Consider the following 19,907-nt stretch of genomic DNA (forward strand, 5'->3'; position numbering starts at 1 on the left):
GGACTTGGGGCACAGGACTTTCGACATGTCAGACAAAGGCGCTGTCAGGCACATCTGCTGCAGGAGGTGACACGTGATGCCGCAGTCTTGGGAAAGTTTAATCTTCCCCTTAATGACAGGCCTGGGGAGCGAGGCACCAAAGAGTACCCTTTGTTCCTTGCTCTTAGCACAGGGCTTTGTTTCTCAAGCCTTTAAAAATAAATTAGACTCTAGATCTGTGAATTTGTGCTGTCACGGCAAAGGCTGCAAAGACGACTCGGTGCCCTCGATTTTGCCTTTGATTTCGTCGTTCAGAGGAGATGGGGCAAACTTTGAAACAAACGCTGGCTTTTTGTGTGAAATGGTGTGTGTTTCATGCACAAGCAGGGTTCTACAAGTGGCAGAGTGTAACTAGCACTGAGGTTTAGTCTGGTCACCCTTAATATTTTTTCTATTTTCCCCCATCTGCGACTTTGCTGACTGTGGCTGATGTGTTTGTAGTCATTATTCATGAAAGGGGAGCTGAGTGGTGTTAGCAAGCCATTTGTGGTGGAATAGCTGCACTGGTCTGAGCATTCAATAAATTCCAGTTCCTCCTCTGCTATTCCAAAAGCTCCACATCCATCATGCTGATTTCTAGCACAGGGACCAAGCTCCGTCAGTGACTCAAGCAGGAGCTCTGGCCTTTGCTGTGAAGCCTTGGGATGTAAATGAACAGAAGCCTTTTGGTGAGAAATGAGGTGGGAGGTGTCTTAGGTTTCCAGCAAAGGGAGTTGGATTTCCAGTAATAGAAAACACCCACAGTTTCCTAAAATTGAAATTTGGGCCTGAATTTGGTTTTGCTGCCTTTTAAGTCTGCGTTTTCCTCTGTTACATTAAGAAAACATTTTAGTTTGCTTGACATTCCCTGTTGTATTTTGTCCATCTGGGAGAAGACCCGTAGGATTATATGAATATTATGGGCTTTTTGCTGGAAAGAGAAACTGCTTCTAAAACTACTTTGAAAAATTAAAACCTCCAAGAAATCATGGTGCTTTTCCATGGTGAGGAAGGAGATCAGACCGGCCTCAGACAGGCTATGGGAGCAGCAGGTAATTCCCCTGCTGTTCTGAGTTCATAGAATCACAGAATGGTTTGGGTTGGAAGGGACCTCAAAACTCATCTAATCCCACCCCCTGCCAGGGGTGAGGACGCCTTCTACTAGACCAGGTTGCTCGAAGCTCCATCCAGCCTGGCCTTGAAGACTTTCATAAAAGCTAGGTTTATGTTTGTGGCCTCACATGCACGGAGTAAAGAAGGGATCCGAGCTTGACTAACCCAACATCTTCTCCTTAGAACTATGAAGGTTTTGTCCAACATCATTACTTTTCCTTGTTGGAAAGTACCAACCTATTTGAGCATAGGCTGTGACCATCTTTGAGTTGTCTCAGGATGTTTTAAGCAGTGAATCTGCTGCCCATTGTCCCTCGTGCCACGTGTGCCTGGCTTGGGCTGTGCCACACACATATGGCTCCTCATTTACATTATTGCAGCAAGAGGGAGCTGGTAAGTGGGAGTGAGACGAGCTGCAGTGCTTGGCTTGTTGAGCTGTGAGCATCAATCTTGCTGCAGTTCCTCCTGTCCCTTGGCTCACACAACAGTCTGTCACAAAGCACTTAATGATTAAAAAAAACCCCAAATCAAAAGACAAATCCTGCAGTGCTTTTCAAGCATGTTTGTGCTGCAAGATCAGATTAGTCAACTTAAAATCCACCTTTGCCAAGAGTGCAACTTCTCAGCAATCCTCCCTTTGTCCTGGCTTGGAATTAAAGCTTTCAGACTTCCTTTGGAGCCAGAGAAAACTAAGTTCAGTGGCAAGCATGTCATGGCTTGGTTATAAACTCATGGTTTTTATTATTTATTTGTGGCTTTGAAAATCCATGTTGGGTTTTTTTTTTTCCTGAACAGATTTGAGCGATACAGATCGGGACGCTCAACACAGAACGCCAGCAATGGAGTAAGTACCTCACTCCTTTGGTTCTCTCCTACCAGCTGCAGTACCATCAGTAGTATCACACCTCACTCCTTTGGTTCTCTCCTACCAGCTGCAGTACTATCAGTAGTATCACACCTTTTACCTGCCCAGCCTTGTCTCCTGCCTGTACTGGCTGAGGAAAAGTAAGAATGTGGCAAATCCCAAGGTACAACTTTTAGCTCAGGAAGTCACTTCACAATAAAACATCTCTGTGTTTACAATCCTTGATGGATTTTCACTCCTCTATTAACTTTTTTGATTGCTTTTGAGTCTGAGTAGACTTCAGGAGTTCACAATGTCCTTAAGCAATAAGTTCCACAGTTTCACTATACATTTTTACATATTTATTTTGGATTTATATATAAGAAATATTTTGTTTACATTTGATCAAGTCACTTAATGATTTTTGTTTGCTTCACCTAATTTTCTTCACTGTGTCTTACAATACCACTGTTCAGGTTAATTTTCTTCCAGCCATTCATAATTTGAAGAACCACTCTTATTTCCTATTTAAGCAGCCCCTTTCCAACCTGAAGAGTCTTAATTATTTTTTAAATTAAAACTCTTTTGTAGATGTTTTATAATGTTCAAGGTCTGAGTTCATGATGAATCTGTACTTCTATTATGTTTTCTATTCTGCATTCATAACTATTTCCTCTGTTTACTGTGTTTTACCACTTCTGCAGTGTGATGCAAACTTCAGCAAAGACTCTGTATTGACACTTCAGTCACAACAAAGTTTTGTTTCTGAAAACTGTTTATACCTAATGTGGAAAATTGTGATGTTTAATGTTGTACTGCAAGAAAAAATTTCTGGCATGTGTAACTTCTGTGTTTCTTGTGTCCTGACAGGTACTGAATGAGGTGACAGAAGATAATTTAATAGATTTGGGTCCTGGCTCTCCAGCTGTGGTGAGCCCAATGGTTGGAAACTCAGCACCTCCATCTTCACTTTCTTCACAGCTTGCAGGGCTTGGTGAGTGCCTGATCTAGATCATGCTCTCCTCTACCTATTAATGTTGCCATGTGGCCTCCAAAAGGTGTGGGTATTTGGCTTACAGGGGGGGATTAGAAGGCATTCCCACTCTCCTGCACTGTGGCAATCTGCAATTGAGAACCAGCCTGCACAAGGGAGGGATTTATTAATCAGAGGGAAGACTGGTGGAGAGGGTACAGGTTGTTGTTCATGGCAGAACTTGTACTACTGCTTCTATTTCTGCTTAGTTATAGTTCTCTGTGAAATCAGCCTGGTGATGTTCTTGATTCCCCTTCTACAAATAACCTTTGGATGAAAGGTTTTATGAAACTCTTAGGTGATATACGTTAAATCAAACCAAAGATTACGTGATTGGATCACTGGGCTTGACTGAAGGGTCTCCACCTCTTTCAGCCCTGCACCAATACCATATCTCTTTGTCTGAAAGTGTTGGTTTCACAGTCAGTAACTGAGAGAAAACACTGTGGAGAAAACTACTGTCCATGCCCAAAATTTTGGACTGTGTTAGTGACCACTAAATATCTCAGGATACTGGCAGCAGGTTCACACCAATTCCCAGATGTTGACTTCTTGATGAGGAGCATTTATGGAGTGCTGCTTCCAGGATGAATTAGATAATCTCTACATTTTTCTTTTAAGAACACATGATTAGCATCCTCCAGCCTTTTCGGAACAAAACTGTCCTCAGTGCTGCAGCTGTTAATGATGCTGGTGTTTGCCACCATAACAATAGCAATATGGTTTGTTATTTCAGTGGTTCTGTATTATTTTCTCCTCTGGTTGCAGACTTGGGCACAAACAGTGTCAGTGGCACACTCAGCTCCCTCCAGCACAGTAATCCTCGTGATGACTTTGACATGTTTGCACAGACAAGAGGCAGCTCCTTGGCTGAGCAGCGAAAGAAGTAAGTTGGAGTTTGTCTTCAGCACTTAGTCATGGCACTGCTGTTTTCTAAGGGCATAAATCTGTAACTTTTTGACTTCAGAATGAAAAAGTAATTTTGGTGTATTTAATCCAATCCCTATCCTTTTGGTTGTTATTAATATGAGCAAGTGAAGAAGTTCTTTCTGCTGGACAGAGCAGACTGGCTGGGTACTCACTGTCTTAGTTAATGAGCTCACTGGAAACTTGGAAGTGTGCTTGCCTGTACTTCTGCCTTCTCCTAAAGGCTTGTCATCCCATCCACCCATGTTTGAGATACAGGAGCAGAAGGGTCCTTCACCTGAAGGTCATGGATGTGCTTTGGTGACTGAATTACTGTCATCAAAGGCTTGGAAACAGAGTTACCATCCAGTTAACTCTCCTTTTGGCCCCAGTCAGACTCTTGCAGGCTGTCAAGGCAGTGTAGCTTGCCTGGTTTCATGCTACCCCTAATTTGTTTATATGCATAGGGCTTGCATCTCTAGAGCTGCAAATCTGGCACTTTCAAGGGCATTTAACAGGTCAAATTATTTTAATGTAAAATAAATCTGTGCACTTATTAAGAGATCCTTTGATCCCTGTCAAGTGATATTCAATAAAAGACACACTCAGGTATTTTTCTTCCATATATTATTTCTTGCCTCCCGGCTTCAGACGTTAGAGAAAGTAGTCAGAACATCATCAATATCTTGTCTCAAGCTAAGAAATGCTGTTAAATAGTTTATCAAAAATTTAGAAAACTACAGCCTACAAATTTATTGGGCTCTTTTATTTGCAGTTATCAGTATAGCTGTTGGTACTGCCTCAGACATGGTATCAGTGCTTAGAAGAAATGCTCTAATGTAGAGGGATAAGCCACCACTGGAGATTTTGGGTTGGGAGCCTTAACGTACAGTTAGAAAGGAGATGCATTGCAGGAGAGATCTAATTGAGGTCCCTCTGTCTCTTGTGCTAAATGAAGCACAAAACTACTCTTCCCACTCGTGCCTAATGGAACAAGGAGCACGGATCATCCGTGATTTCACAAGGGAGGATTGCTCTGTCTTCCCTGGATTGTGCACTGTATAAACGGAGCAGCAGGGAGGAGGAGAGGCATGAGTGTGACTTGCTGTGGTGTGTAGGTGACAGCTCTGGGTGTGAGAGCTCTGGGTGCTGTGCTCACAGCTTGGGAGAAGCCAGCAGGAGGAGGAGAGAGGGCTCCCCCTGCTCAGGCAGCCCCTCCCAGGAGCTGATTTACGGGCACGTGTTTGTGTCTGCTGCTGTTCACCACTGTGCTCTGTGAGATGCTGCTGCTGCCTCTGTCACCTGACTGCTACATGTCCCTTTTGCATTGCAAGTTAAGAAGCTTTTAACAGCTCTGTAAATAGTGCATTTCTTTGTCTGCTTCACTGCAGTTGCATAATTTCATCTCTCTTTGAGTCTCGCTCTGCCTCCCCCCCATGCACACAGCAAGGTCGGGCTTCCAGATGTCATCTCCAAATCTTTGTTCAACATAATCTGCAATCAGGCCTCTTTTCACAGTTCCCCACTTGCTCTTGGACATTCTTAGGGTGCCTCATGACCTGTTTGGCTGCCTTTCATAATGCTGATCTTGCTCTCTTTGCTTCAAGGTGTTTTCCAAAACTGATGGGTGGCCTTTGTACAGAGCAAGCTCCTCTTCTTGGGGTACACACAGTACCCTCCAAGTCTTGTTAAGAAAAAGAATGTGCTTTTTGGTTCCCAGGGGAGTAAATCAGGGTATCCAGAGTATTCCTGTGAGGGGAGGCTGGGAGAATTGGGATTGTTCAACCTGGAAAAGAGAAGGGATTGGGGTGACCTAATTAAAATACCTGAAGAGAGCCTACAAGAAAGATGAGAGACTATTTCAAGGGTCTGGAGTGACAGGACAAAGGGAATGGCTTCAAACTAAGAGAGTTTAAAGGGCTAGATTGACTATTGGAAAGAAATTCTTCCTTGTGAGGGTGGTGAAGCACTGGAACAGGTTGCCCAGAGAAGCTGTGGCTGCCCCATCCCTAGAAGTGTCCAAGGCCAGACTGGACAGAGCTTGGAGCAACCTGGGATGGTGGAAGGTGTCCTTGCCGATGGCAGGGGTGGAATGAGATGATCTTTTAACATCCCTTCCTACCCAGGCCTTCCTGTGATTCCATGATTGCTGATGGGTGACTGCTGGAGTTTCTTGCTAGTTCTGTGGTTTATTCTTCTCTTCCAGCGTGACGTACGAGGACCCACAGGCTGTCAAAGGACTGGCATCTGCCCTGGATGTTCGGAAACAGAACACAGGAGGGGTAGGTCACAGCTCTGAGTTTTGTTATCCACGTGGAATCCGAGCTGGAGGTGGCTGCTTTGACTGAGCTTCTCATTCTGTATTCCAGCAATGTGGTAGTAATGGCTATTTTGAAATTGATATCTGGGAGCAAGTACTAGCTCAGTAATGATCTCTAAAGGGATGCTGCACTTCAGTCTTAAAGACTTCAGAATCACAGTGGGTAAATTCCTCTGTGTCCTTGCAGCTTGTCTGGGGAGTCCAGCTCTTTGGCTGGACTCACTGCTGAGAAGAATTAAGTGGGGAATATCCTGTGAACACTGATGTGCATTGGCTTGGTTTGGTTTTGCTTATGAAAGTCTTAATCTACTAGACTTTGCTCCAAGTGCATGGATACACAGGCGAGTTACAGGGAGAGAAATGATGCAGATATTTAATGCTTCACATTCTTTGCCATAACTGCCCTTGCTTGCAGCCTGTTCTGTCTGCCCAGGGCAGGCTCCTGCTCTCTTGTGTGGGCAGAAGAGCCCCATGTGCTGTCACCTCACAGCAGCTGACGCTTCAAACACGGGTGAGAGAGCTTGGGCAGCTTTGTCTGCATCCCTCGGTGAAGGCAGAAGTGAAGGAGCTTTCAGATCATCCCTCGACCCCTTTCTACCTCCCTGCTTTTAAAAACTCTGCTGCTCTTTTGTACGCAGCTGTGTGTGAGTTCTTAGAGGACAGAGCAAGTTCAGAGCCTTTTCCAGTCCAATTTTGGGCTGTGATGACCACTAGGGAGCACGGCAGAGCCAGCATAGCATGGGAGAGCCAATGCAGTGTGCTCATGCCTCTCACTGGGGAGAATTGCCTCCCCATGCCTTGGCTGATCCCACCCTGGTTCTTTCATGAAGTGGGAGTACTCTGGGCAGCTGGCATGCCTGGCAGCTCGTGCTCTAAGCCAGGGAGAATTTGTGTTGGGAGCCAGCTGGGGTCAGATCACAGCTGCCTGCCTGCCCAGCCATTGTTCAGTGGGAGCAGGGCCTCAGCTCTCACAGAGCATCCCCCACCCCACGAACCTACATGCTTCATCCTGTCCCTGTCCTCCTGCAGGAAGGGCAGTTTATAACCCAGGTCAGCCCCATGACCAGCTGGAGCTCAGCCCCACAAAAACTCATGGCAGCAGTACTGAGGGAAAAGGGGAAGCATGAGGAGGCAGCGGCAGAAATATTCCTTCACAGGAATTCCTGAATCCAGTGTGACATCCCAAGCCTCCAGTATCACTGAGCTGTTATTGGCAGGACTTGGGGAAGGATTTGAGATCCTGCTCTTTGTTCCTGGCTAACCAAATGCAAGGGGCTTGCATTTATCTGGTCAAGGGGGTTTATTCCCCCAGTGGCCTCAGGGTCATGTCTTTATTTATTAACACTTTTCTTCCCAGCCAGTTCTGCTTTAGGCACCAGCACAACGTGTCATTCACACCAGCAGAGCTGCTGCTCTGCCCCAAGTGCTGTCAGTTCAAAGGGCTGTGGCTAAGCTCATCTGAGGGTCAAAGTTTTTAGGGGTAAATGCCTTATGGGTTGTGGAACCTGGGGCTATGAGATGTCGAGACTTTCAGCCTCTTTTCAAAGGTCCTGGAGACTGTAACGTGTGATCAGAATAGCTTGTTTTGAAATGCAGTCGCTCTGTAATTGGTAAACACTTTTTCTCAACTGTTGTGAGGCTTGTGGGTGTCTCTTCTTAAAGGAAATAAAAATTAAACTCTCCTAAAGTTACCAGCCCCAGCATGTGTAGCAAAAAACTGGCAGTGCTCAGTAAATGAAAAGACAGGCTTTAATTTGGGTAGAGCTAATTTAAGAACAGCTCTGGGGAGGAGCCAAAAGCTTTGCAACACATTCTTCACACACATCTCGTTCCAGCACAGTTGTCCAGTGGCAGAATTCAGCACATCCGACGTTTCTAATGCAGTCATTCTCAGAATGGTCTGCAGAGACGGGGCTGATCACGTGGCATTAGCTGTCTTTTAATGTGATTTAGCAGCTGGAAACAAGATGAGCTAAAAATACACTGTTTTCTTTATATTGCTTTTCCATGTTGGGAATTGCTTTTGTTGCCACTGAGTTGTTGCACGATCACAACCGGGAGGAGAGGTGTCCAAGAAATAATTCTCTGGTGTTACACAGAGAGTAGATGAAATTGCAATGATTTCCCTTTATTTTTTTCCCCACATAAAATGAGACATAAAAGATTGCAGCTGATTCTCCATTACCTGTGTTAATGAGGACAGGGAAGTGTCCTGTGCATGCAGGTGTCTGGGTGGATGTACATAACACACCAGTGGCTCTCTGCTGAGCTCACCCAGTTCTGGACTGGAGCCACTGCACTCTGCTGAGCCCAGACAAGCCCCTCCAGAGCTGGACATGACTCTGCATCCCCTGGCTCAGGGAGGAGGTGCTGAAGGACACAAAACCATCTTGGAGTGTTGGTGGTGCTGTGCTGTGCAGTCTGCAGCCTGCTCAGGAGAGCTGGATGCATCAGCAGTCCTTTAACCTCTGTGCTTTTCAAGAGGGGCAGTTTGAAAGGCTGCCAGGACACTGCAGCAAACTGCCCTGACTTCCCTCCACTCAACACCACTGCAGAGCTGCTGTGCTGTCTGTGTGGGGCACAGTCTGTCTGCTGAGGTCAAGGACATGAGCAGGGTGTGCCTTAAAAACAAGGGGGACTCCACAGACTGTGACACGAGAGTTTCCAGTGCAGTCCCACTGCCTGCAGTAGCTTGTACAGCCTCAGTTTTCCTCCTTCTAAGAAGATGACAAACATCAGCCTCACTACTAGCCAGTGATTGGTTTATTTTATTATTATTTTTCTTATTTTTAAGGACATCATGGAGGGAGTGCTAAAACACTGTGAGCTGTCTGTAGGAAGTGCAGAATTCTGGGTGAGGTCTGTCCCCTTATGAACAGAGATGACAGGCAGAGGGGGACGCAGCTGCTGCCAGAAGCAACTGTAGGCAACTCTGTGTGTTTGTGTGTGTCTGTGTATGTGAAGTTTTTAACTGTTTTATTACTTTATCACGGGTTGTTGCTGTGGTTTCTCTCTTTATGGACCTTTCTGTTCTCAACACAGAGGAGAGGTAAAGGTGGGAACTCAGACATGGAGCCCATAGACAAGTGGCTAATTACACAAGGAATGGTGAGGACTTCACCAGTGAAGCAATTCCTACTGCCCACCCCAGTCCCTGACCTAGAATAACCATCCTCCATTCACCTCTCGTCCTGCCCTGTTGAACCGCTTGAAATCGGACAGTACAAGGAGTTTATTTCCCACCTGCATCATTACCTGGGGCAAAGGGAAAGATTTGCACCAATTTCTGGTTTATACAGCACAAAGACCTGTAAATAACTGAATCATTTGTAGGATCCCACATCACCTTCAGAAGAGGCCTGGGGATCCAATTGGTTCCTTCTACTGTCTTGATTTATTTATGCAGTATCCACTTTTCGAGGGATAAACACAAGTCTCATGGATCTTATTCATAAAGAGGACACTTGCCACCTGTCTGTAAAGCAGCTTTTTCTGATAGTGCTTGGCTTCATGGTCAGGAATAAACATAGGGAAGTTGTAGGATCATATGTAGTTGAATTGAGTCATGTAGGGATCAGTCTTTATGCAAGGAAGGGAATAGGAGAACTGCTGCCCAAATTGGCATCTTCAACCCCACTGGCATTAGGAATCAGACTCCAAAAGGTACAGTAGTGTTTCTGGCTTTAAGGATTTAATTCCTATGTCTGGTGATGCCAGTGCCTTGATAAAATCAGGCTTCTGAAGATCACTGAACCTGTGCACATTCTGACCTTGTTTGAAGTTGTCCTTCATCAATGTGCTTGCAGAGAGAAGTTCAAAGCTTGCTTTAGGTGCAGAAGCCAGAGGAAAGGAAAAATACCCTCAGCTATGCCTTAAAGCCAAGTTCTAAGACAATTTTTTTTGGACTATGTAATCCATCATTTTAAGTGTTTGAGATTAGTACCAATAATGTGACCTAACTGTAGAAAATCCTCCTGAGACAGTCCTGGCTGCAGCTGAGTTCAGAGAAGTGCAGGGAGAATTCCCTTTGCTCTGGGGTGTGCTGGCAGGGCAGCATGTGGGGTTGGGCACCAGGAACAGGAATGTCTCACTCTAGGGAGAGCCCTGAATGTTCCAGACTAGGCTGCCCAGTGCTTAAAAAGGAGAAACATCCCAGAAAACTTAAAGTTTAGAAAATCCAGAGTGTGAAATATCTACTCTGTGAAACACTTGCATTTATTCTTCTGGATTTAGGGCTAATGCAGATTATTTCTCAGGGCCAGCTTGGAAGTTTGGCAGAATTTTGCACGGCTGGTGCACACACAGTGATGGGACAGGTGCTGTATCTGCCTGCCCAAAAGCAGCTCCATGCCTGCTCACACAGGTGGATAAGCCCACTGTGGGTACCTGTCCCTGGGAGCCAGAGTGTCATTTTGGTGCTGTCAGCTCACAAGGTGAGGGTGAAAAGCTGTAAAATGAGCAGCAGTATCAGCTTTGCCTCTGATGCTGTTGGCTGTGGCTCACAGAGGCTCTCGCTGTTCAGTGGCTCTGTTGCAGCCAGGGATGTGCTGTGCCACTGTTAGATGTTCATCCATAATGAATAATCCAGTGATTGAGTTAGTTCTTCTTCTTTGCCTTTCCACTGTTTACAAGAGCGGGCAAGCATGAAATCAGCACCCCTGCTGTTCACACCACTCACACCACTGCTTTATTAAAAAAGCAAACAGCATATTCCTTCATTGGCTTGTGGTTATTCAGTCTGGAAAAAGGATACTGCAGCATTCATGGAGGCATATGGATTTGGGGAGGGAAGGGGGCCTGGCTGTCCAACAGTCACTGCTCTTACAAACCTGCCACCTTGTTTGTATGCTAAATTCGAGAGAGAAATACCTAAAATAAAACTGAACTAATCATTAACTCCGTTTCTCTCTTAACTGGCTGTAGTTCTTAACAGTGTTTATTAATATGACCTGTAGCATTTACAATGCCAGTGGATAACTAGAATCCCAGGTATGAACTTGATGTGCCCACTCTGTGGGGTGCTTTTGGTACTTTGGTGAGGAGGAAAGGAGTGAGCTGACACTGCTGTTGCCTGAGCCTGCACAACACTGAGACCACTCAAAAGGAATTCTCCACCTGCCAGAGTGTTTCTCACATCCCTCACAACCTGACATGGTTCTCTACAAGCTGTGATACATTTCAGTTTTGGGCTGAGTCCTTCCCACTCCATTTCTCTATGTCCCAGTTCACCACACACCTTTGCAGTCTCTGGCTCTCCTCTCCCAATGAATTTGGCAGTGTTGTTCTTGTTTCCAGTTAACTTGTGGCTCAGTTCTGCCATCAAGATGGTGCCAGAATGATGGAGACAGACACAGGCCACACTTTTATCCATCTCAGCTCTACCTACAAAACTAAAATAGGTAAAATTATATTGACAGAAAATGTTTCTGGTTTTTATATGGCTGAGGGATGGGAGGTGAGCTGTTCAGTGGCAGATCTGGATTTTGCAGGTCTCACACAGGGGTCTGTATCAGCAGCAATTAGGCACAGACTTTACCACAAAGCCACATTTTAGTGCAGGTGGTCTCAGTTTCCTTCTCATGAGATTGGACAGAGATTTGCCTTAATATATTCCTTTCTTAGAATAATCTTTCAACCCACTCACATACCAAATGGGTTATTTGTTATGAAAGTGAGAAGTAGGTGTTGCTTAAGCCACCACGTTAGGACATTAATTGGGACAGTGGCAGGGGAAGGAGGAAACTGAACCAGAATTCCCAGAAAGTGACATGAACACCACTCAGCTTTCTATCTTGACTGCCAGCACCATGCCTGGCTAGAGAGGAGAGCCCTCTTTGTAGAGAAGATAGGTGAGTTAAGATTAAATGAAACCTCTGTTAATTAGTAACCAAGTGGGATGCCGCTATGTGCCTTCAAGAGAGAGATAGGATCTGAGATGTGGAAACGACTTGGGTAACATGAGACTGTTGTATAACATCATCTTCTTGGAGACTGAAGTGCTTGAATTGTGGATAAGCCCCAAACCAGACACATGCAAATCTCATTTCTTCCCTGTGGTGGGACCCCTCTCCCTGTTGAAGGCAAGCAGGAGCTTCCCCTTGCCCGAGGACCACGGGGGTCTCCTTAGGCAGCCGCGGTGTTTGCAGAGCACTGTGCAAGGACAGCCCAGGCCCTGGTGGCAGTGGCAGTGAGGGCTGCCACTGCCTGGACACGCCTGGCACACGCAGATGGGCTGCTGTACAACCTGCCAGAGCCTGGGCACAGCAGGCTCTGCTGGGGAACACGCTGCAGCCCAGCTCCTGCCCGCCCAACCCTGCCATGTGCAAACACAGTCAGGAGTAACCAAGGAGTTCATTTAATCCTTACACATAAAGTCAAGAGTGGTCTAATATCAAGGCCAAGCAGCTGTTTCAAGATCACAGCAGCTTTAAATAGATGGTAAGGCTGTAGTAGTAAGCTGGAGTAGCCTGCTAGTGTGCTCCTAGTGCTGCTGTAGGTATGACAGACCTTTACTACTGCTAACCAGCGAGGGGGAGTGAGTAGCAACTAACCAAGAACTGGTGTCAGCTTTGTTAAACATCTAGAAAGAAGTGGAATTAACTAAGCTATTACAAGGCAGTAGTCTAGCAACAATTAGCATAAACCTTGTTAAACATTTTAAGAACATTAATGAGCTCACCTAGAGACCTGAATTGTCATTTCATACCTGCTTCTTTTCCAGTGGGATCATTTTTAATAGAAATAAAATGTGATAATAATAACCTTAAACTGTCTTTTTAAGGGTAGAATATTGGATTTTATGACTTCTGAGGAAAAATATTGGCAATACTCTTTGGCTTTTGATTGCTAGTGAGAACATCAACACAATCTAGCTTAGATAAGTAGGAACTTGAATTCCGGGTTCCTGTGGGTTTTGTGGGATTGAGCACTCACTTTTGTTCTCCCAGCCCTCCCTTTCCATTTCTCTTTCAGGACTGTTGAGATGATCCCATTTGTAGGATTCTCCAAAGACTAAATAAAAAAGGAATTTAAACAATCAGACCAGCTTTTAATTAGAGCCAGTTACTTGAAGTACCCAAAAATATTTTGTGACTTAATTTCCATTTACTGTAAGTATAGACTTAAAAAAAAATCACAATATCTTTATACAAACAGCTCTTGCAGCCTGCACTATCTGGGGAGCTCTCTTGCCAAGACTGAAAGCTTCACTAGACCATGGAAGTTTGCATAATCAAAATATCAGCAAGATAGTGTCCCATTCCAGAGTTTTTTCCATGTAGTCTGTGGCTGCCACTGCTGCTTGTTCCCAGAAACTGTTGTCTTTTTTTAATGTGCAAACTAGTTAATATATTTTTACATTGCTTCTGTTGTGATTTAGGGGTTAGTTATAACAAAATTCCCCTACACGTTTTTCAGTTTAGGGCTTCTGAAAGGGGAAGATTTGCCAAGTACCCAACTGACAGGCAAAAACTTGAGATTCTCTGCACTTTCTCTTCTCAGTTTAAAATGAAAAATAAATGTTACAATGTTATCGTTTGAATAATTTAAAACTTCCAGTTGCTCTTTGAGAGTTTCCTCCCGCTTTATTCTTGAACAAATTAAACCTGACACGTGTAACCCATGTTTTATGAGGAAATGGGGCTCAGAGTCTTAGGAAAGTAAACTGGAAGTTTGTGCGTGGAAGGAGCAATAGATAGGAACCCTCAGCACTTCTGTGGGTGTGCTGGGAGACAGGGAAAGCTTTTTAAAAGGTCAGTGCTGAATAGCAAACGGCTGACACACTCAGATGTTTATCTTACAGCTTTGTCTGCTTCTCTGCAAGAAGTGCTCTTGCACTTCTGAGGGCTTTGTTTGTTTGTTATAAGTAGCTCTAGCTGAAAGTAGAATTCCTTTTTTTGTCTTTTTTTTTTCATTTTTAAAAATTCTTACGAAACACCACAGCACAATCTCTTGTGCTGCTGAGCTGTTCTTCAAGGACTTCTGCAAATTCAAGAGTCCTGTGATTCTCAGGAACTCAGTACTTGATCAGTCATCTGTCATGTTTTGAGGATAATCAAGATTTGAGCTGCTGTTCCTTCTAATACAGGGGCACAGTACAGCCACCCTTTTTAGAACAGCTGCTCTTATAATAATAAAATCCTGGAATGGTTTGGGTTGGGAAAAAAGATCATCTTATTCCAACCCCCTGCCATGGCCAGGGACACCTTCCACTATCCCAGGTTGCTCCAAGCCCCATCCAACCATCCAACACTTCCAGGGATGGGGCAGCCACAGCTTCTCTGGCAACCTGTGCCAGGGCCTCCCCACCCTCACAGGGAATAATCTCTTCTAATATCTAATCTAAATCCACCCTTTTTCAGCTTAAAGCCATTCTTCCTTTCTGCCTGTCACTGCAGGCCTTCATCCAAAATCCCCCTCCAGCTCTCTTGGAGCCCTCTGTGTTCCTGTAAATTTTATTCACAGAAAAGGAGAAATAAACCAGGTTTTTCCCTCCTCCCTTCCATGCACATGTTCTTATCCTTAGAGAAACATAAGCACCTTTCTGAGCTGCAACCCAGAGCTCAGAGGCTGCACCTTGCAGAGTGTTAAGCAATACAAGAGAGAGGCAGCAGTGCAACATCTGCAGTAGGTTTTAGGTTGCTGTAGGATGAATAAAATCATTACTTTATATCTCTGAAGCCAGTATTTTATAAAGCTGTTAAACCAAGGAGACAGTTTTACAAGATGCAACTTGTCCTTGGGAAGGAATGTGTTGGAAGGTGCTTAGAGCTCTTCCCTCGTGAGTGGCCAGCTCACAGCAGCTTCAGCTCACTGTGATAGTGGTGTGTGTGCATGATTCAGGAAATCAGAAAGGGACAGTTATCCTAAATCTGGCCCATTCCAGAGGACACTGCAGGAATTTATTTTCTGTTTGGGATCTTTATGAATTCGTTGGAAGCAAATTGACATCTTGTACCTCTGACCCCAGAGATTGTCACTTTGTCCAGCAACTTGTGAAGCCAGAGCCCAGCCACCTTCCTGGTGCTGCTCTTTGGGGGAGATGCTTTGGATTGAGTTCTGGACTTAGAGTTCTTTGGCACAACTAACCCACTTTAGCACACCTCACCTCAAGCAAGGGCTTAGCTGGCCTTCTCAGTACAAAGGGCCCCTTCATTCTGTGAAAAAATTCCTGAGGAGCTTTGCTAAACAGCCTCAGCCTCTGTGATCCAGCATCTGTCCATCTTCCCCTGCTAGAAGTGCCTGAGAAAACTACATCTCCCAGGAAGTTAATCTGCAGAGCCTCTTCCAGCTTTTCTTATTGAATCACAGATTCATTAAGGTTGGAAAAGGCCTCCAAGACCATCAGGTCCAACCATTAACACACTGCTTCCAAGGCCACGACTAAGCCATGTCCTAACCACATCCACAAGGTTTTTTATCACTTCTAGGGTGGGATTCCTGTGAGAGGCTTCAGGCAAAGCTGTGGAGAACCCCTGACACGTTTTCTGCCTAGGAGAGTCCCTCTAACAGTGCCAGGTCTCCTCCCTGCCAGCCCTGCTGCTCGGCTGCCATGCCCTGGCCTGGAACTCGCATGTCTGACATTGTTTTCCAGCTATTTCTCAGGTTGTCCTTACCAGATCTATTGTGGTGTTTTCCTGTTTACCTCAGCAGGCCTCTGCTGTATTTAAGCAGTGTAGTTAAGTCAGGAAATTCTGCACCTAATACTCAGTAATTTCCCTTTGCTGACCCAGTTACCCTCAGCACTGTGTGAAATCACTGCCCTTCAGCTGCCTCTGCACTGCCTGTTGGAATCACACTGGTATCATGACCAGTTCCACTGCAGGAGCAGAGGCAAACCTTCCATGCCTGAGTGTTAAACTATGCCTGGCCTGCTCTGGAGAGCCCCGCTGCTGCTCTGGGGCTGTGCTCTCCTCCTCTTCCTCCCTCACTTTTGAGACTCCGCACTTTGCACTGGCACACACTGGGCTCTGCTGCCGGGGGTCACCTTTGGCAGAGGAGTGGAAACTGGGAGCTGGGACAGTTTTATTTTAAACCCTTGTGCCAAGGCTTGCCAGGGCTTGGTGGTGTGGTGGGAGGAGGATCTGGGAGGAAGCATGACTGTACCCTGGGCTCTGACTTCTCCAGCTGCACGGAAAACCAATTTGTTTTCATAGGAGTGTTGCCTGGAGACTTTGAGCCCCTCTTTTTTCTAACCCTTCACTGTGGCTAATACCCATTTTAAAAAACAAAAGGTGTAAATTTAACATTTCAAAACCTAACTGATATCCAGTATTCTACCCTTAAAAGCATTTCACGATCAAGATTAGAATCATCAGTCCATCTTGATGGTTTTAATATGTGGTCGAGAAGTTACTCATCTTACACTGGCATCCAGTCACATCATTCCCCATAATCTTTCTCCTGTTTTTTTAAGCCTTGTTGTTCATAATTTCCTTTCCAAGTTGTTTCTTTATTTGAAATGCCATTTATATTTTGTTGCCTTTTTTTTTTTTCCAGCACATCTTACATCTTTGTTTTTGTTTTGTTTTTAATCTTATTTCTGGCGTTTTCCATCGCTCTGTGGCCATGATTGTGGATGTGTTTTGGTTTTTGCCTGCCTTGCTGTTCTCTCGCTGCACTCCCTAGATCCCTGTTGCACAGTCCTCTGTCATGGATGACATTGAGGAGTGGCTCAGTACCGACTTGGTGAGACTCTTTATATTTTCATTTTTCACTTGCATGGGTAACTTTCAATGCATTGCTGAGTTCCTGGTACTTCTCATAGCAGGAAGCAGTGATACTTCCCAAACAGAGAGTTTGGTTCCCTTTGAAGGGAATATCTAAGCAGGAGGAGTCAGGGTCGTGTTCAGCAATTCAATCAAAACACTTTTTTCCTGAGCTGTTTTATTTTCCCTTCTCCATGTGAACATCACAGAATAGCACATGTTCCAGAAAACGTGGGATTCTGATCCTCAAATAGGGAAGCATTAAATATGGCCTGAATTTTTCTGCACTAGACTTAAAGTCCATGTTTAAAGCTTCATTATTTAGACAGGATCTAAGTTCATGCTTATGTTGAGGCATGCTTTTAAGAGATGCTGGATCAGGGCTTAGATTCCTTTCAAATCAAGATGTCTTTGTTAAACTGGCAGGCAATCTTGACATGTTTCATAATGGTAATAATAAAAAATTATAACAGTCTCTCTTCAATGTTTATAACTTTCTCCTAAATTATTATTGTCCAGTAATTATTAAACAAACAAACAAAAAGCAGAACTAAAAGTAGCTTTGCCTTCACCCTGGAGTTTGTTTTGCTGTCCCAACACACATTTGCTTTAAGCAGGATAAACTAGTACACATTCAGTGTGTTATGTTTTTTTTCAGTGTAAGCATGTGACTCAAATCAACCAAGTGCATTTTGGGGAGTGGGTGGTGGTGGGTTGTGTTCACACTGTTCTTTTCAACATGGTTTTAGTGAACTGAACTTGCACTCACCATATCCCCAAGGACCATCTCCTTCCATTCTTCCAGCTTGAGACAGAAAACTCCCAACTCCTTAGGGTCTCCCCCAGCCCCTTGCTGCCTGCTCAGCTCCCAGCTGGGAGCTGTGGGATTCAGCAGAGCTGCAGGCACGCTCTGGCACGTCAGCCCTGTGCTCTGGCACTGGAGGAGCTGGCTGTACTGGAAGGAAGAAAATTCTCCAGCTCTCCCGAGGTGCCTGAAGTGCTTAAACAGATTCCAGGTTCAGTGTTTGATTTTGGCAGACTGACTGGCTGGCTCTGAAATGTCACTGGGTTCCAGCTGCAGGTAGGTTTGCCAGGCCTTGGTACAGGAGTCACTTTCAAATTTAATTACAAACTGGCCTCATTTTGTTAAAGAAATACAGTAAATGTAGCATGTCCACTCTGCTTAACCAATAAACTTTTGTCTTTGCCATTTAAATTAATTTAGAGGGAGAGAAGATCTGATGGAGAGATATGGAGGTAGCTCTGTGTATCTGTCATCCCCAGCACAGACTTGCTCAAAAGGAACAAAGCAGAGAAGTGTCCTGGAAATGCCTGAGCAAGCCTGGGGATGCCCCTGGGTCCCCATCCCAGCCCTATGTGGGTGCAGCAGAGAGATGCCTGTGAAAATTTGGACTGGATTTTTGTTTTTCACTGTGGGTCCCCTCCTTGTTTTGTTAACAGCTCATTTCAATTCTCTGCTTCCCAGGTGAGGAAGCTGCAGGTTAGGTTAGGTAATTGGTATTTCCTTATCCTTTTTGGGGTACACTGGGACAAACAGCAGCTCTGCCTGTGAAGAGGCTGCTGTGTGAACCTTTAGAAACCTCAGTGCAGCAGGAAGCCAGGAGATGCTCAGGCTCTAAAATGTGAGGCCAGTCAGTATTTTCCCACTCCTGGTAGAGAAGCCAAGTATAGACAAATACTTTACTTTTTCAAAGCAGTTTCAACATGAGGTTTTCAACCAGTATTTTTACCCATCTTAAACATCCTGATAGATTGAGATGGATGCCTGTCCCTGGACTTGAATCTCATCATTTGAAAAGCACATTGAAATGCACAAACTGGTAGAAATGCAGTGACCCTGTGGCATTCCCAGCCTTTGATCCCGATGGACAAACACTAACTGCTGTCAGTATCCTTCATCCAGCTCACCCTGGTCTTGTCTTTGTGCAGCATGGGCACATGAAAGCTGCTATATTTTTGTATGAAACGTAAAACGAACTCTCACAAGAGGAATGTTGACCCCAAACAATTTTGCACGTGTCCTTTGTCAGCTAAAAGGGCATTTTACTTGAAGACACAATGCAAACCACAGTCCTGACTTTTTGAAAGGACTGTGTGACAGAAAAGATGCCATCTGGTACAGTGTGTGTGTGACTCACACAGCTCAGATTTGGACCAGAATTACTGTCTGAAGGGGAAACAGCGCTGGACTGACATTCAGATCCAACAGGGAAAGCTTAGCTGTCCACCAGCAATCTTCAGAGGCACCTCAGTGCTCGTCCTCCTGCTCTGCAGCACAGTGAAATGTCAGTCCCCACTGGCCTCCTGAAGTGGGGGCCCTGTGATTTCCCCAGGTCACCCTGCTCCCATGGTTAATATGTGGAAACAAGTGGTGGAAACTGTCCAGTTGTATTAAAGGTGGAGGGGATGACAGGGAAGGGGAAGCAGTGCCTGTGCTCATGTGCCTTTTTGTTCCATTGCAGAAAGGCAATGAACTGGAAGAAGGAGTGACCAGTGAAGGTAAGCAGAGATGCCCCTGGCTATGAGCCATTCCCAGGTTAGTGCTCAGATGGAATTTGCTTTGATTCCTGCTGAGATGCTGCCTTCTCCCAGCCTGATGTTCCCCAGCAAATGCTTCCATGCTCAGAAAGGTGGGAGGAGAGGTTCATTTTGCAGCAAAAGGTTCATATTTTCGATGCGGGGAGCCCTCCTGGCTGCAAGTGATTCCCTGCCATCTTCCTTGGCTGTGCTCTGTGTTTGTGCCAGCAGGAATGTGTCCCCAAGCTGCTCAGCCCTTTGGAATGATGTTTCCCTGGTTCTGTCACAGCCGGTGGCATAGTGTGGGTTTGATTCCAGCTGCTGCCTGAGCTCGGGTGTCTCCAAGGACGGCTGTACCCTTTCCCGAGGAAGTCAGGCTGTACCAGTATTTGTGCCTGCAAACACAGCCCGACAGGATGCCAGGCCCTG

General features: G+C 45.3%; 1 protein-coding gene across 6 annotated transcripts in view; it reads left to right on the forward strand.

The window, feature by feature from the left end:
• The window catches only part of TOM1L2 (target of myb1 like 2 membrane trafficking protein), a 56,504-nt gene that overhangs the window by 31,231 nt on the left and 5,366 nt on the right, over nt 1-19,907 (forward strand). The window contains exons 9-15 of one of the 6 annotated variants that reach the window (XR_014616563.1): nt 1,927-1,975; nt 2,846-2,969; nt 3,777-3,894; nt 6,121-6,196; nt 11,530-11,633; nt 16,861-16,920; nt 19,424-19,460. Coding sequence is in view for 4 of the 6 variants with exons in the window: in XM_084216830.1 (XP_084072956.1) it covers nt 1,927-1,975; nt 2,846-2,969; nt 3,777-3,894; nt 6,121-6,196; nt 9,256-9,342; nt 16,861-16,920; nt 19,424-19,460 (551 nt within the window). In the remaining 2 variants the exon portion in view is untranslated. Of the gene's footprint in view, nt 1-1,926; nt 1,976-2,845; nt 2,970-3,776; nt 3,895-6,120; nt 6,197-9,255; nt 9,343-11,529; nt 11,634-16,731; nt 16,991-19,423; nt 19,461-19,907 lie in introns of those variants that run through there. The other 5 variants (XM_084216830.1, XR_014616564.1, XM_084216827.1 and 2 more) reach the window with 5 other exon arrangements.

This window comes from Fringilla coelebs, assembly GCF_963513975.1.
Source record: "Fringilla coelebs genome assembly, chromosome: 16".
Lineage (NCBI taxonomy): Eukaryota > Metazoa > Chordata > Aves > Passeriformes > Fringillidae > Fringilla > Fringilla coelebs.